This window comes from Nicotiana attenuata, unplaced genomic scaffold (assembly GCF_001879085.1).
Source record: "Nicotiana attenuata strain UT unplaced genomic scaffold, NIATTr2, whole genome shotgun sequence".
NCBI lineage: Eukaryota > Viridiplantae > Streptophyta > Magnoliopsida > Solanales > Solanaceae > Nicotiana > Nicotiana attenuata.
This window is the reverse complement of record NW_017672742.1, coordinates 1-14,201: the sequence shown is the minus strand read 5'-3', so window position 1 is coordinate 14,201 and position 14,201 is coordinate 1. Positions and strand designations below refer to the sequence as shown.

General features: G+C 39.1%; 1 protein-coding gene across 1 annotated transcript; it reads left to right on the top strand.

Annotated features, from left to right (window-relative positions):
• Positions 1–9,162: 9,162 nt before the first annotated feature.
• Positions 9,163–11,008, top strand: LOC109214345. Its single transcript, XM_019378253.1, has one exon. The coding sequence runs from the start codon at positions 9,358–9,360 to the stop codon at positions 10,795–10,797; it is 1,440 nt and encodes a 479-aa protein (XP_019233798.1). The 5' UTR covers positions 9,163–9,357; the 3' UTR covers positions 10,798–11,008.
• The last annotated feature ends 3,193 nt before the right edge of the window (positions 11,009–14,201 follow it).

Here is a 14,201-nt window from a genome sequence, read left to right as displayed (position 1 = left end):
GAACGCGAAGGTCAAAAACCTGCAACACCAACAGCAAAAATTCTGCAATTTTTTCACAACATGAAATGGTCCGATTAACCACCCGAAACTCACCGGAGGCCCTCGGGACCTCAACCCAATATGCCAACATATCCCATAACATCATTTAAACCTGTTCCAACGTTCGGAACGCTCAAAACAACATTAAAATACCAAATTTGCATCGGATTCAAGCCTAAGAATTCCAAAATCTTCTAAATTATGCTTTCGATCAGAAAGTCTATCAAACCTCGTCCGAATGACCTGAAATTTTGCACACACGTCACAAATGACACAATGGACCTGCTCCAACTTCCGAAATTCCATTCCGACCCTTATATCAAAATCTCACCTATCAACCGAAAAATGCCAAAATCTCAATTTCGCCAATTCAAGCCTAAACCTTCCACGGACCTCCAAAATGCATTCCGATCACGCTCCTAAGTCCCAAATCACCTAACGGAGCTAACCAAATCATAAAAATTCCAATCCGAGATCATATACAAACAAGTCAAAACTTGGTCAAACCTTTCAAATTTCAAGCTTCAAACTGAGAACTGTTCTTCCAAATTCATTTCGATTACCCTGAAAACCAAAACCAACGATTTACATAAGTCATAATGCATAATATGGGGCTAGACATGCCCGAGAATTGGCGAGCGAAGTGCAAAAGCTCAAAACAACCGGTCGGGTCGTTACATCCTCCCTCACTTAAACATACGTTCGTCCTCGAACGTGCCCATAGTTGTTCCAAAAACCAACAAGTCGCTGTATAACCTTACCATGCAGATACCCGGGGGTGATCCCACGTTACCCTATCTCAGATAGGTCCGGTAACACAATGTAACTGAAATTTCGCAATCCAACCTAGCCCATAAACCTTAGAACCACATTTCCACTTCTGAAATCATCTACAAGATTAGAATATCACATTTATACTCTGAATAAGCCCGAACAAGTTGTAATAACCCAATACCTGCAACCTCAGGTGCAATTACATGACATACCACATAACTCAAACACTTGTAGCGGTAACTTCTAATCACAGCAGTTGCTCAAAACATCCGAATTTCGATAATAAGCCTTTTATCAAATAAAGCCTCATTCCAACACTTCCGTATACTTCCAATAATAAACGAAACACATAGGAAGTCATAACCACTCCTCAGATCAACCATTCGTGAAGTCACTTCTCATTTAGCAAGAAGCATAGCAAATTTCTGAGCCGAACATCGATATTATCCCTCCAACACGCTGAAATCGAATCCGTTTGTATCCATTCTAGATCCCAACAATCTCATCTAATTCCAACACAACTACTCTGGTGACATGACACACCAATACAATCTAAAGCCACAACTCGTGCAATCCGCGCACCGATAGGCAACAATCTGAACGTACTCAAATCATGAAAATGACTCAAATGAGAGAGCCGTACCACAAGCTCACCAGTACCACCACACCAAATGCTGAGAACCCGTCACACCTCGTAGAAACAGAACACACGAATCTAGCCCGAAGGATCATACCTCCACATAACTTCGCTGAAATGCACTATGCTCAAAATCGACAACCAAGCGCAATTTGATGCCTAGCACCCAAAAGTGAATCACCATAACCATGGAGAAGCAAATGACACAATGCCACACCAGTCCGAAGGAACATATCCAATGTGCAACAAATCATGCAACACCAAATACCTGTCTCATTCAAATCCCGCTATAAAGCCCAAACGAAACCGCACCATGTGTGCATATAACCACCAAATCTCAACTCCTCGTAACACAGGAGAGTAACTCATAGATCACGAATAAGCTCAACAACAATCGAATGGCACATCTCTCGACAATAGCAGTTTGGAGTAAACAAATCTGACCAGGTGCAGAACACACATCCATGTTGGACCTACCAATGAACCCCAAATCAACGCTGGTCCCCCACAATAGATAATTAACTCTTTGAAGGTTCACAATGACTGGATCATAGCACATACTACCCCCTGACCAACCTTAGCTATTTTCTCACAGTCCACAACCACAAAGCCATCTAATCACAGAAACTCTCAGTCTCCCAATCCATAAAGCACACGAATCACCACATCTGATCCCAGCTACACTGCCCGAACATCTAACACACATCCGATACTCGATCATTCCACGAGGGATACTCCTATAATTCTTCTGTGCTACCAAACCAACTTGAATATTGACAGTCAATCCAATAAGAGAGTGCCACAATACTAATGAAGTATCCTTAATTCAAACACATTGCCCTTTTTCTAAAGTGTACACCCTTATCAAGACACACCATTTAGTAATATCATTTACCCGGTCATCTGAAACTGCCCGTTCTGTCTTAAGAATTTATGACCTTCCTTTCAGAACTGAACTGAGACCTTATACATGCCAATCTCAACCCTACACAACGTACCACATATACCATGCCATCCTATGATAAATATGAGAGCTTCATAATCCCTTCCGATCCACAATCAAATATATACTCAACTAGTCAAGAACTTTCCATTTGATCCCATATAGGAGAAAATCACTATACCTCCCATGCTCCTCATGCCAGCAGAAATTATACATCTCTAACCGTGGTAGAAATTATCAAGAACTCTACGAATCCCCTTTTGCGCAAAACCGAACCATCGGGACTGACTCCTTCTAACTCAACCAAGCTACACAAGCCATCAAAACCTAAGAGTATTGCCACGGAACACCTGTGGAAACCCACCGCTTCATAAGCACTCAAGAACCGATCATATCCATCACCATGCCGATCCGGCCTACTACCAAGCTATCCCATCTATCCGAGTTTCCTTCTGATTTCCTTATGATTCACCTTCAACTTGATACTCCTTCTTGCTATAACACCACAATTCCTCAACCCAGACTCACCATACGAGACCCAAGCATAAAACCACGCCGTCTAAGGCTCATAAGCCGCTGGATACTCTCTTAAGTATTACCCAATCGCACCACATTCAAAATACCTACCCTGAAGGGTCTTCCTGCGAATCCGAAGCCATTGCCTTCCTAATACTGATATATAGAATCCCATAATTGATATAGAAATGACACAAGTCCTGACATCCTCCAATGCAAACCTCAGTTTCTACCCAAACATACAACCTGAAGATCTCCAATTATTACTTGTAAGATCTTGAACCAACTAGAACTATTCTCGAGAGTCATCCACTCTACTCAAACCTCAATTAGACTAATCAAATGAACCGAACAACTTGTGCCTCATTAGCACTCTGACACGCAGAATGTAACCTCACCTACAACCAAGCAACTTCCTGCTCTATGCACCGCACATCCTTTACCAATAATAACTCAAGTCATTCCGTGATTCTCATACACCCATAAAGCATAACATAACCTTTATTGAAATTTCCTTTACTCGAGCCATCCTCGGTCTCAACCTCCGTAAGCCATAACTACTTCACCAGTACGCCTCAAACTGGAACCAACATAGCACATAACCGTGCAATCACTAATCAATAGCAGACTCCCCCACTTGGCTCAAAGCCATAGATCAAAACACACAATAACTCCTAATGCATATACTCTATTACTGCCATAACACCATAGTAAGATTGAACAAAATTCTTCATGAGCTCGTGCAACACAGACCATCTAGTACTTCAAATCTTCTGCAAATCTCGCATTCACCCTCGCAACAGTCAAGCCCACTCTCTTAAGCTATCAAAATTCAAATTGTAACACATATATTTCCCTGGTAATAGAGATCCCGCTACAACATAAGGATCGCACAAACTTCAGAACACTCCGCAGGAGATAACCCACCTGCTTCGCCTCAAACTAACATCTCTTTATACCCTTCCACCGCCATAAACATCACTCAGTCACTTAATCTTCCTGAGTCCGAACTCATATCGCAACGTGAAATCTACTTCGCTTCCCAACGAGGCAACATGAAAAGGTCCTTCAATCACGCCCACAACTCGGGCCATACATCAAATCACGATGAAAATCAGGTACTGGTTAGTTCTTACTACCCCCAAGCAGACTCTTCTCGTCTTATTCAAATCATTTGAACACATCTCGCAGTCACATCATACACATCACATAGTCATCCAGCCATCACTTCCCCTAATAGGGACACTACCGAACATATAAGTTCAAAAAGCACATGCTCACACAATTAGCACCTCAGTGCTCAAGCTACAGGCAAAACCCGGCCTCAAGTCCTCCAGAATGGCCTAACATCATTGCACAGAAATCACATCTCGCCCCTCGATCAGGGGATCACAAGCCGTCGATGCATATCTGATACCGAGCGCTCATGTGCGTATACGAACGCGTGAAAGGAATTCAAAGAGTTACATTTCAAGCTGAACCAAGGACGGACGATAAGAATTTCAAGAATATGAAGTTTTTCCTAAAGGTTCTGCAGCCTCCCGAGGATAAGTACAGACGTCTCCGTACCGATCCGCGAGACTCTACTAAACCTGCTCATGACTCGTGAGACCTATGTAACCTAGGCTCTGATACTAACATGTCACGACCCTAAACCCGGACCCGGTCGTGATGGCGCCACACGTGAAGACAAGGCCAGCCGACACACTCCCACTTCATTCTTAAGCTATTAAATAATAGAACTAAGTCTAAATCATAATAATAAATCCCAAAATAAGGTAAATAATACTATTGCGGAATAGACATAGCCCGACATCGGGGTGTCACCAGTCACGAGCATCTACTAAGGTCTAAATACAACGGAAAATTCCGAAAATGCACTAAATACAGTCTAATGAAATCAGGAGGGAGAAAAGCAATGCTGCGGACTTCGGGCAGCTACCTTGCTAAACTCCGATGACTCTGCCTCTAAGCAACCAATACCCGCTACCGGGTCCAGAAATACCTGAATCTGCACACAAGGTGCAGGGAAAGTGAGTACTCTAACTCAGTGAGTAATAATAATAAATGCAGACTGAGTAACAAGAAATTGCGTAAAGGCACATCAACAGGCTATAAAGAAGCAGTGAAAGCCAGTAAAAAACAATGAAACAGTGAAAATATGTAAAGTCACTTTAGCTCAATTTAAGCTTCTTCGAAATGCCTTTTTAACAGTTAAGCAAGTAAATGACAGGCAACTAGAAAAGATAAGCATGTAAAGAACCGCCCCTCGGCCACAATATCAATAGAATCGGCCCCTCGGGCACAATACCAACAGAAGCAGCCCCTCGGGCAAACACATGGAACAGTACCAGCCCCTCGGGCATAATAACAACAGAATCAGCCCCTTGGGCAGTAACATAGAACCATACCAGCTCCTCGGGCATAATAACAACAGAATCAGCCCCTCGGGCAATAACATAGAACCATACCAGCCCCTCGGGCATAATAACAGCAGAATCAGCCCCTCGGGCAATAACATAGAACAATACCAGCCCCTCGGGCTATATCTCATATCACAATGAGTACCCGCGCTCACTGGGGGTATACAGACTCCGGGAGGAGCCCCTTACGGCCCAAGCGCAATAACAAGCCATCTCGTGGCATAACCAATCCGGCCCTCGGCCTCACATAATAAACAGAATCATCACACTGGGTACCCGCGCTCACTGGGGGTGTACAGACTCCTGGAGGGGCCTCTTACGGCCCAAGCACAATATCAAGCCATCTCGTGGCATAATCACCTAGGCTCTCGGCCTCATATCAACAAGCCACCTCGTAGCGTAGAATATCTCAGGCCCCCAGCCTCATAATCAACAAGCCACCTCGTGGCGTAAAATATCTCAGGCCCTCGGCCTTACTCAGTCAGAATCTCATAAGCCCCTCGGGCAACATTAAAACATGATGCTCAGTCCAATTGTCATTTAAAAATATCATTTAATGTATTTAAACAGAGTAAGCATGGCTGAGTTATGAAAACAGTGGTATATAACATGACTGAGTACAAGAATAAAGTCAAATAGTGAGGAAATATCAGTAAAAATCCCCTAAGGATCCAAATAGTTGGCACAGGGCCCAAGTATGGCATTCAGCCCAAAACATAATGATAACAAATAGTTTTCAATCAAATACGTGGTAAAACAATCATTCGGGATGGACTAAGTCACAATCCCTAACAGTGCACGACCCCACGCTCGTCATCTAGCGCGTTTGTCACCTCGATATAGCACCACGATGTGCAATCCGGGGTTTCATACCCTCAAGATAACATTTAAAATCATTACTCACCTCGATCTGGTCCAAACTTTAGCCCGCGATGCCTTTGCCCTCACGAATCGACCTCTGGATGCTCCAAATCTAGCCACAATCAGTGCATAACCATTAAAATATGCTAAGGGAACAAAGCCCACTCGAAAATATCCAATTTATACCAAAAATCTCGAATTTGACCAAATCCGGCCCCCGGGCCCACGTCTTAGAATCCGACAAAATTAATGTCTATGGAATCCTAATCCTCTCGCGAGTCTAAACATATCAAGAATAACAAAATCGGACCTCAAATGGCCCCTCAAATCCCAAATTCTAGGTCTCCAATTACAAGCCCTAGTTCTTCAATACTAGGCTTAAATTCCATGATTAATTAGGTAGAATTCACATAAGAATCGAGTATAGAGTCCAAAAATCTTACCTCCAAGTGTTCCCCCTTGATTCTCTCTTCAATTCCCTTCAAGAAGCTTCAAAATCGCCCAAAAATGGAGGAACTTAGCCTCAAAATCGCGGAAATGATCTTTTAAAACATTCTGCCCAGCACTTAAAATTCCTTAATCGCGATCGTGGGACCCTCATCGCGATCGTGAAGCACAAGCTTCCCAGACCCTAAATTTACTCTACGCGAATGTAGATAGACCCACGCGAACGCGAAGCACAGCAAACTCAACAGGTCGCGAACGCGTAGAACAAAAGCATTGGGGACCCAGCTATCCCCCTTCCTCTATGCGAACGCGACAAGAGACTCGCGATCGCGATGACCATAGACCACACACCTTCGCGATCGCGGAACCATCTTCGCGAACGCGAAGGCCAATTCCACAGCCTCACACCTTAACCCTTCGCGAATGCGGGACATGCATCGCGAACGCGAAGGTCAAAAACCTGCAACACCAACAGCAAAAATTCTGCAATTTTTTCACAACATGAAATGGTTCGATTGACCACCCGAAACTCACCCGAGGCCCTCGGGACCTCAACCCAACATGCCAAAATATTCCATAACATCATTCAAACCTGTTCCAACCTTCGGAACGCTCAAAACAACATTAAAACAACAAATTTGCATTGGATTCAAGCCTAAGAATTCCAAAATCTTCTAAATTACGCTTTCGATCAAAAAGTCTATCAAACCTCGTCCGAATGACCTGAAATTTTGCACACACGTCACAAATGACACAACGGACCTTCTCCAACTTCCGGAATTCCATTCCGACCCTTATATCAAAATCTCACCTATCAACCGGAAAACGCCAAAATCTCAATTTCGCCAATTCAAGCCTAAACCTTCCACGGACCTCCAAAATGCATTCCGATCACGCTCCTAAGTCCCATATCACCTAACGGAGCTAACCAAATCATAAAAGTTCCAATCCGAGATCATATACAAACAAGTCAAAACTTGGTCAAACCTTTCAAATTTCAAGCTTCAAACTGAGAACTGTTCTTCCAAATTCATTCCGATAACCCTGAAAATCAAAACCAACGATTTACATAAGTCATAATGCATAATACGGGGCTAGACATGCCCGAGGACTGGCGAGCGAAGTGCAAAAGCTCAAAACGACCGGTCGAGTCGTTACAATAGACTGGAATATAAGAGATGACATCAGTTTGAATCACAATGTTAGAAGAACAAATGCTCAATTCAATTATCTTTTTCTTAATGAAATTTATTAAGTAATAAAAAGCAAAAAGATCAGTAGAAATGAATTAGATCAATACCTTTACAAATCTCTTGTTATTTTGTATTGTAACCTGGTGTTTGCCTGTTTGGTATTCGCTTCGAGCCCGGCTGTTCGGATTTTATATCACAAAGGCTTATTAAAGATGGAAGCGTCCCCTATTAGGATTTTTTTCATCATCAAGGCTCGAACCCGAACCTTTGGTTAATGAAAAAAAGATCTTATTCATCCTTCCACAATTCTTAAAAAGATTTTTTGTTGGTTCTTTTAACATTTAAGTTAAAATTATGTCTTCTAGAATTAGAAATATTGACTTTCAAAAGTGTAATATCTTTTTTTCCTTGCTTTTCGCTTGAGGCAGGTCCTAAACCGATACTAAAGCATATTTAGATTGGTAGATATTGAGGGTTTGTTCCTCCTAGATAAGGTACTTTTCTTTTTAGTTTGTTCCAAAATAAATAATACATTTTTAAATTTGGAAATAATCCAACTTTAAACTTTTTATTATATCCATTTTACCCTTAATGACAAGCTTTTATAACCACACAAATGTCATGACCCCACAAAACTTTTACCCCTTAAGCTTTTAAGACCACAAATTTCAAAAGTCTTTTTTTTTCTTAAACTCCGTGCCGAGTCAAACTACCTCATGTAAATTGAAACGGAGGGAGTAGTTAATTACTCTCTCCCTTTCACTTTATGTGAATCTTTTTGCTTTTATTTGAAGCTAATATGGAGTATATCAACTCAATATTAGTTAAAATTTTGATATTCAAAAGCACTTTAAGTTGTAATTCTTCTAAAGTCAATATAATAAAAAAAAATGTATTCTAAATATTGGTCAAAATTCTAAATGTTAGTCAAAATTTATATAGTTTAAACCTCAAAAGGCGAAAAAATTCATATAATCTGAAATGTAGGGAGTAATACATTTTCTCACGATGATAGATATAAGGATTGGACGGGGATAAGTTTCTTTCTTTTCTTTTCATTTTTTTAAGAAACAGTGACTCAGAGACAAAACCAACCTGGTACTCAAAACAACATTTGACAATCAGTGAATCCAACTGTTTCCTAACAGACATAACGAGATTCCTCAAACGTGGCGCCCATCCCTCAACTACCGCACAAGAAGCTAGGAACAAGTAAATCCAATCCCTCTCTTCAGTAAATTCGATTGACCAACATGTCAAAATATTTCCTTTTTTTATTTCTTTTCATATTATCACCCAAAAAAAAATATATATATATATGTCCAACGGTCCAAACGCGTAATCATAATCCAATACAGACCCAATGAAGATCATTCGAAGCTGTTTCTCTTCTCCTTCCTCTCTTCCTCAAATACCTTCCATTTCCTCACTCATTAATCCTCCAGCTTCCACCATTTTTTATAAATACTCCTGACAATACCTGAAACACATTTTATATTTCTATTACACCCTTATATCTCAACAATGGTTGGTTTTGCAAAAATGGGTTGGCTTAGTACAGACAATAATAAGAGCTTGAAAATGGGAGATCATGGTCTTGCTAACAGTGATAAAAAGGCCAACCAAATGGGAATCTTGGCATTTGAAACGGCGAAAATCATGTCAAGATTACTCTGTTTATACAAATCTCTTTCTGATGTTGAGATTTCAAAGCTGAAAACAGAGATGAAATCACAAGGAGTTGCATATTTGAATTCCAAAGATGAAGGTTTTCTTTTAAGCCTTGCGTGTGCTGAGAGGCTTGAAGATCTTGATAAAGCCGCGGCTGCTGTAGCACGATTAGGCCATAAATGCAATGATTTTGGCCTTAATCGTTTTGATCTTGTATACACGGATCTCAAGCTAGGGATTATTGATTTTGGGAAACTGGAATATGGGTCAAAGGAGATTGAAAAAAGAGTTGATAAAATGGAGAAATTGATTAATGCCACGTCTGGTTTGTACGCAGCGTTGGAAAATTTAACAGAATTGGAGATATCAGAGAGGAAAATGAAAAAATGGAAGGAGAAAAAAACAGCAGGGCAATTGCAGAAAGTGAATTGCGACATGTTTAATCAGAGACTAGAACAACAAAGAAAGCAGGTTCGACAGTTCAGAGAGATTTCATTGTGGAGTCAAACGTTTGATAAAAGTGTTGGTTACATGGCACGTATTGTCTGCATAATTTACGCTAGAATTTGCGTCATTTTTGGTCCTTATATTCCTGTTCTGCCCTCTGTTTCATTGCGTAACATGCGTTCATCTCAGCAGAAAGAGATTCTTAAAGTCCAACCAGAGAATTGTTTGATTGAACCAATAAGGGAACAAATTATTTCACGGTCCGGGCCCATTCCCACGACGTCTAAGCCTACGTTGGTTCGATTTTACAGCCGAAAATCGATATTTTTTCTATGTGATGATGAAGGTTTTGGATCGGAAAAATTGGCCAAAAACAATAGGGTGTTTCATGCAGCAGGGCCTTCAACCGTGGGCGGTTCAGGGCTCGCGTTGCGTTATGCTAATGTAATCACATTAGTAGAGAAGTATTCGAATCCATCCGAATCCGTAGACCTTAATTCACGAGAAAATCTGTACCTAATGTTGCCGGACAACCTGAAAAAAACAGTGAGATCAAAATTGAGCAAGAAATTGAAATGTATGGATGAGGACGAATCGTTGGCCGAGGGGTGGAGGGAGGCTTTGAAACATATAATGGAATGGCTAGCGCCAATGGCACATAACACTATAAATTGGCAGCTTGAAAGGAATTTGGAGAAGACTAAGTTTGATATTAAGCCTTCTGTTTTGTTGCTGCAGACGTTGCATTATTCGGATAAAGAGAAGACAGAAGCTGCCATTGCTGATATTTTGGTTGGGTTGAGTTGTATTTACAAGTGTGAGAATCGCCAATGGAGTGAATCTTGATTTGGTGGGGTTTTTTGAGAATTTTTCAATCATATAGTTAGTCATGGCAAATATTAGCTAGGATTCATTGGGTTGTGGAAGAGAAATTGGAGTACTTATTTTATACAAATACTTTTTCTTGATTTCTTTTTCCAATGTTCCTAATTCTTTTAGCAGGATACCTGCAATAGTTTCATGCTGAGTGTGTATAAATGATCTCTTCATTTCCCAAGATTTTGATTCATGATAAATTCACTCTTTTTCTTGTGTGAATAAGAATAAACTCTTGAGAAAGAAACCAACAACTAGGGGTGGGCCTAGTTTGGGCAAACCCGAAATCCAAATTTTTTGGTTTGGATTTTCGGATTACGGATTGGATATTGGATTAGATACTTCGAATTTTTGGATATCCAAAAATCTGAAATGTTATCCTTTATATTTAGTCCATTAACCATATGCCAGTAGTAATAAGTTTGATACCCTGTCCATTAGATATTATCTCATATTCACTACTCTCTCCAGTCCAAAATAAGTGATTTTTTGGTTGTTTTCACACATATTAAGAAACTCATCTTTTAACATTAATTAGCAATGAAATTGACCATATTAACCTTTACTAGCTCTTCACATAAATACTCGTAACACATACTTCAACATTATTTACTCCAAGGGAAATGTAGGGAAAGAATAATTAATTCAGTCTTCAAATATGGAAAAATCACTTATTTTGGAGACAAGAAAAACCCCAAAAATCACTATTATGGACCGGAGGGAGTATTAATTACTTAGTTACTGTCATAATATTTTCTATTTGGATATGGTTTTACTATTGCTACTTCTTATCAGGCGTATTAATGTCTTTGGTGCATTTCCTTAATAATAGTTTCATTACTTGAATACTTTATTTGGATGACTGCGGTGAAAATGGAAAATTTTTCAGGCAATTTAATATGAGTACTTCATTTAGATATTTATTTTTATAAAAAGAAGAAATATCTCAATTTATAAGCTCAAAACCGAAAATCCAAAATATCCAAACCGATTAATTCGAAACCGAACTTAAAAAATCCGATCAAATCTGAACTTATTTGGATTGGAGTTGGATTGTCATTTCTTCGGTTCGAAAATCGAAAATCCAAATCGAAATTTTAAATTCAATCCGAACTGCCCGAACGCCCACCTCTACCAACAACAACAACACGACCCAGTAAAATCCCACTAGTGGGGTCTGGAAAGGGTAGTATGTACGCGAATCTTACATCTATCTTGTGCAGGTAAATAGGTTGTTTCTGATAGACCGTCGGCTCAAGACAAGCATAAACACATCAATTTAGAAAAGGAAATACAGTAGTAAAGAAGTTAGGAAAAAGAAATAACAACAGCAAAATAATAATAGAATCGAAACAAAAGCAATATCAGGTAAGAAAAGTCAAAACAAAGGACTTAGAAAAGGCAATGGCTCTATCTTATGCTAATACACAGTCCAAAGAACACTCATTCATTTGGACTAAAAGGAAAACAAGTTGGAGAGAGGATCAGCCAATAGTTGGAGGCATACTAACTTTGTCAAAACGATCAACAATAATCCGAACTCTAGAGGGTCTAAAGTCTTGAGTTAAAGCCCAAGGCGGATGAATGAATTCAATAAGTAAGTTTGGCATCTCTGCTAAAATCACCTTTGCAGCTTCATCACCTGAAAATCCAACCAATTCAGGCCAAGTCTTGGGACAATGAGCAGGGGATATAGAACAATATCTCTCATTACGCTGTACTTCATATGGAGGAGAACAGTCACATTTCTTACTCTCCATGTCTTTCAATAACTTGAGTTTTGATGCAAATGCAAAAACGTTTACCCTCATTAATAAGACATGATTTTAAGACTAAGGGTGCTTAAAATTGAAGCAACTAATCATTTTTCCAGCCAATAATTAGACATATTAATTATATTAAGAAATTGCACTGATTAATTATTCTATTATCTTAGTGATGCCTTAGATGATTGCATCTCTGACTTCAACAATTAAGTAATCATTTTGACTAAACATCTCATCCACATGATTAGGGGTAAGTGTTAATCTTATTTTTTTCCCCAATAATTAACACATCTAGTCAGCTAGTGCCTAGTCTCTGAAGTTTGAAGCACATGATTCGGATTTACATCTACGAACTACTCCCTCCGGTCAAAAATAAGTGATTTTTTGGCCTTTTTCTTGTGATCCAAAATAAGTGATTTTTCCAGATTTCAAGAATGAATTAATTATTTTTTTCCTACATTGTCCTTGGAGTAAATAGTGTTGGAATGTGTGTTAGGAGTGTTTATGTGAGATAGTAAAGGTTAATATGGTCAATTTCATTACTAATTAATGCTAAAAGGTGGATTTCTTAATTTGTGTGAAAACATTCAAAAAATCACTTATTTTAAACCGGAGGAAGTATTATTTTCCACATCCACAATTTGAACAAACACCTTTGTGAATCTTAGCTTCTACAAATACCACCATTATTATATTTTAAAACACGTTCAGCTTCGAGAGGGCTGGAGGAAGAGGAGTGGACAGGTCTAGGCCAGCCTAATGGACGGTACCGATCAAGAAGATGCTGGATAATTAAAAAAATAAAAATAAATATGGCGGTACTATTCCGTATTATATTCGTTCTCATTTAGGATCTGAGTTGTTTGGTACATGAGATAAGAATAATAATCCCGGGTTAAATTTTGGGATTAACTTTAACCCATGTTTGGTTTAGGATATTAGCTAATCCTAGAATAACTTTTACACTGAAATGGCGGGATTAGTTATCCCATTAGAAGGTGGAATAACTAATCCTATGGGATATCCTGATAGAAAATACTTTTGATATCTCAAAAAGAAATATTCCAAAATTATGTCTAAAACTATGTCTAGATTCATTTTCACACTATTATATTAATGAGTCATTATTATAGTAATTATTTTAAATATATCTGTAACAGAAAATTAGTTTGATTTTGAATTAAATTGGGACAAAATAAAACTGATTATTGAATGCTCATTAGTGGGTAGACGTTACTGTTGTTGAAAGAATAATTAAGCATTTTACAACCTTAATGTCTTTAAATTTTAACGTTTGAATTTGAACGTTTTATAAGCTTTGAAAAGCTTATGGCTTAGACAATTCGATCAGATTGTGCATTTTCTATTGCACTATTTATACTCTTTATTTTTACATCTTGATAAGAGAGAAAAGAAAGAAGAAAAGACTTTCCTTCTAATTATCTTCTATTTTGCTGGGTTTATTTTGATTAATCTTTGTTGTTTCTGCTCCTAGTTATACTAGAAGAGCTTGTTGAATCCTGGGGGATACGCCTAATATTATTCATTTCGGTGTGGGGGAAATATCCTTAAGGACAGTGTCTTTGACACGCCTCAAGCTAATCTTTA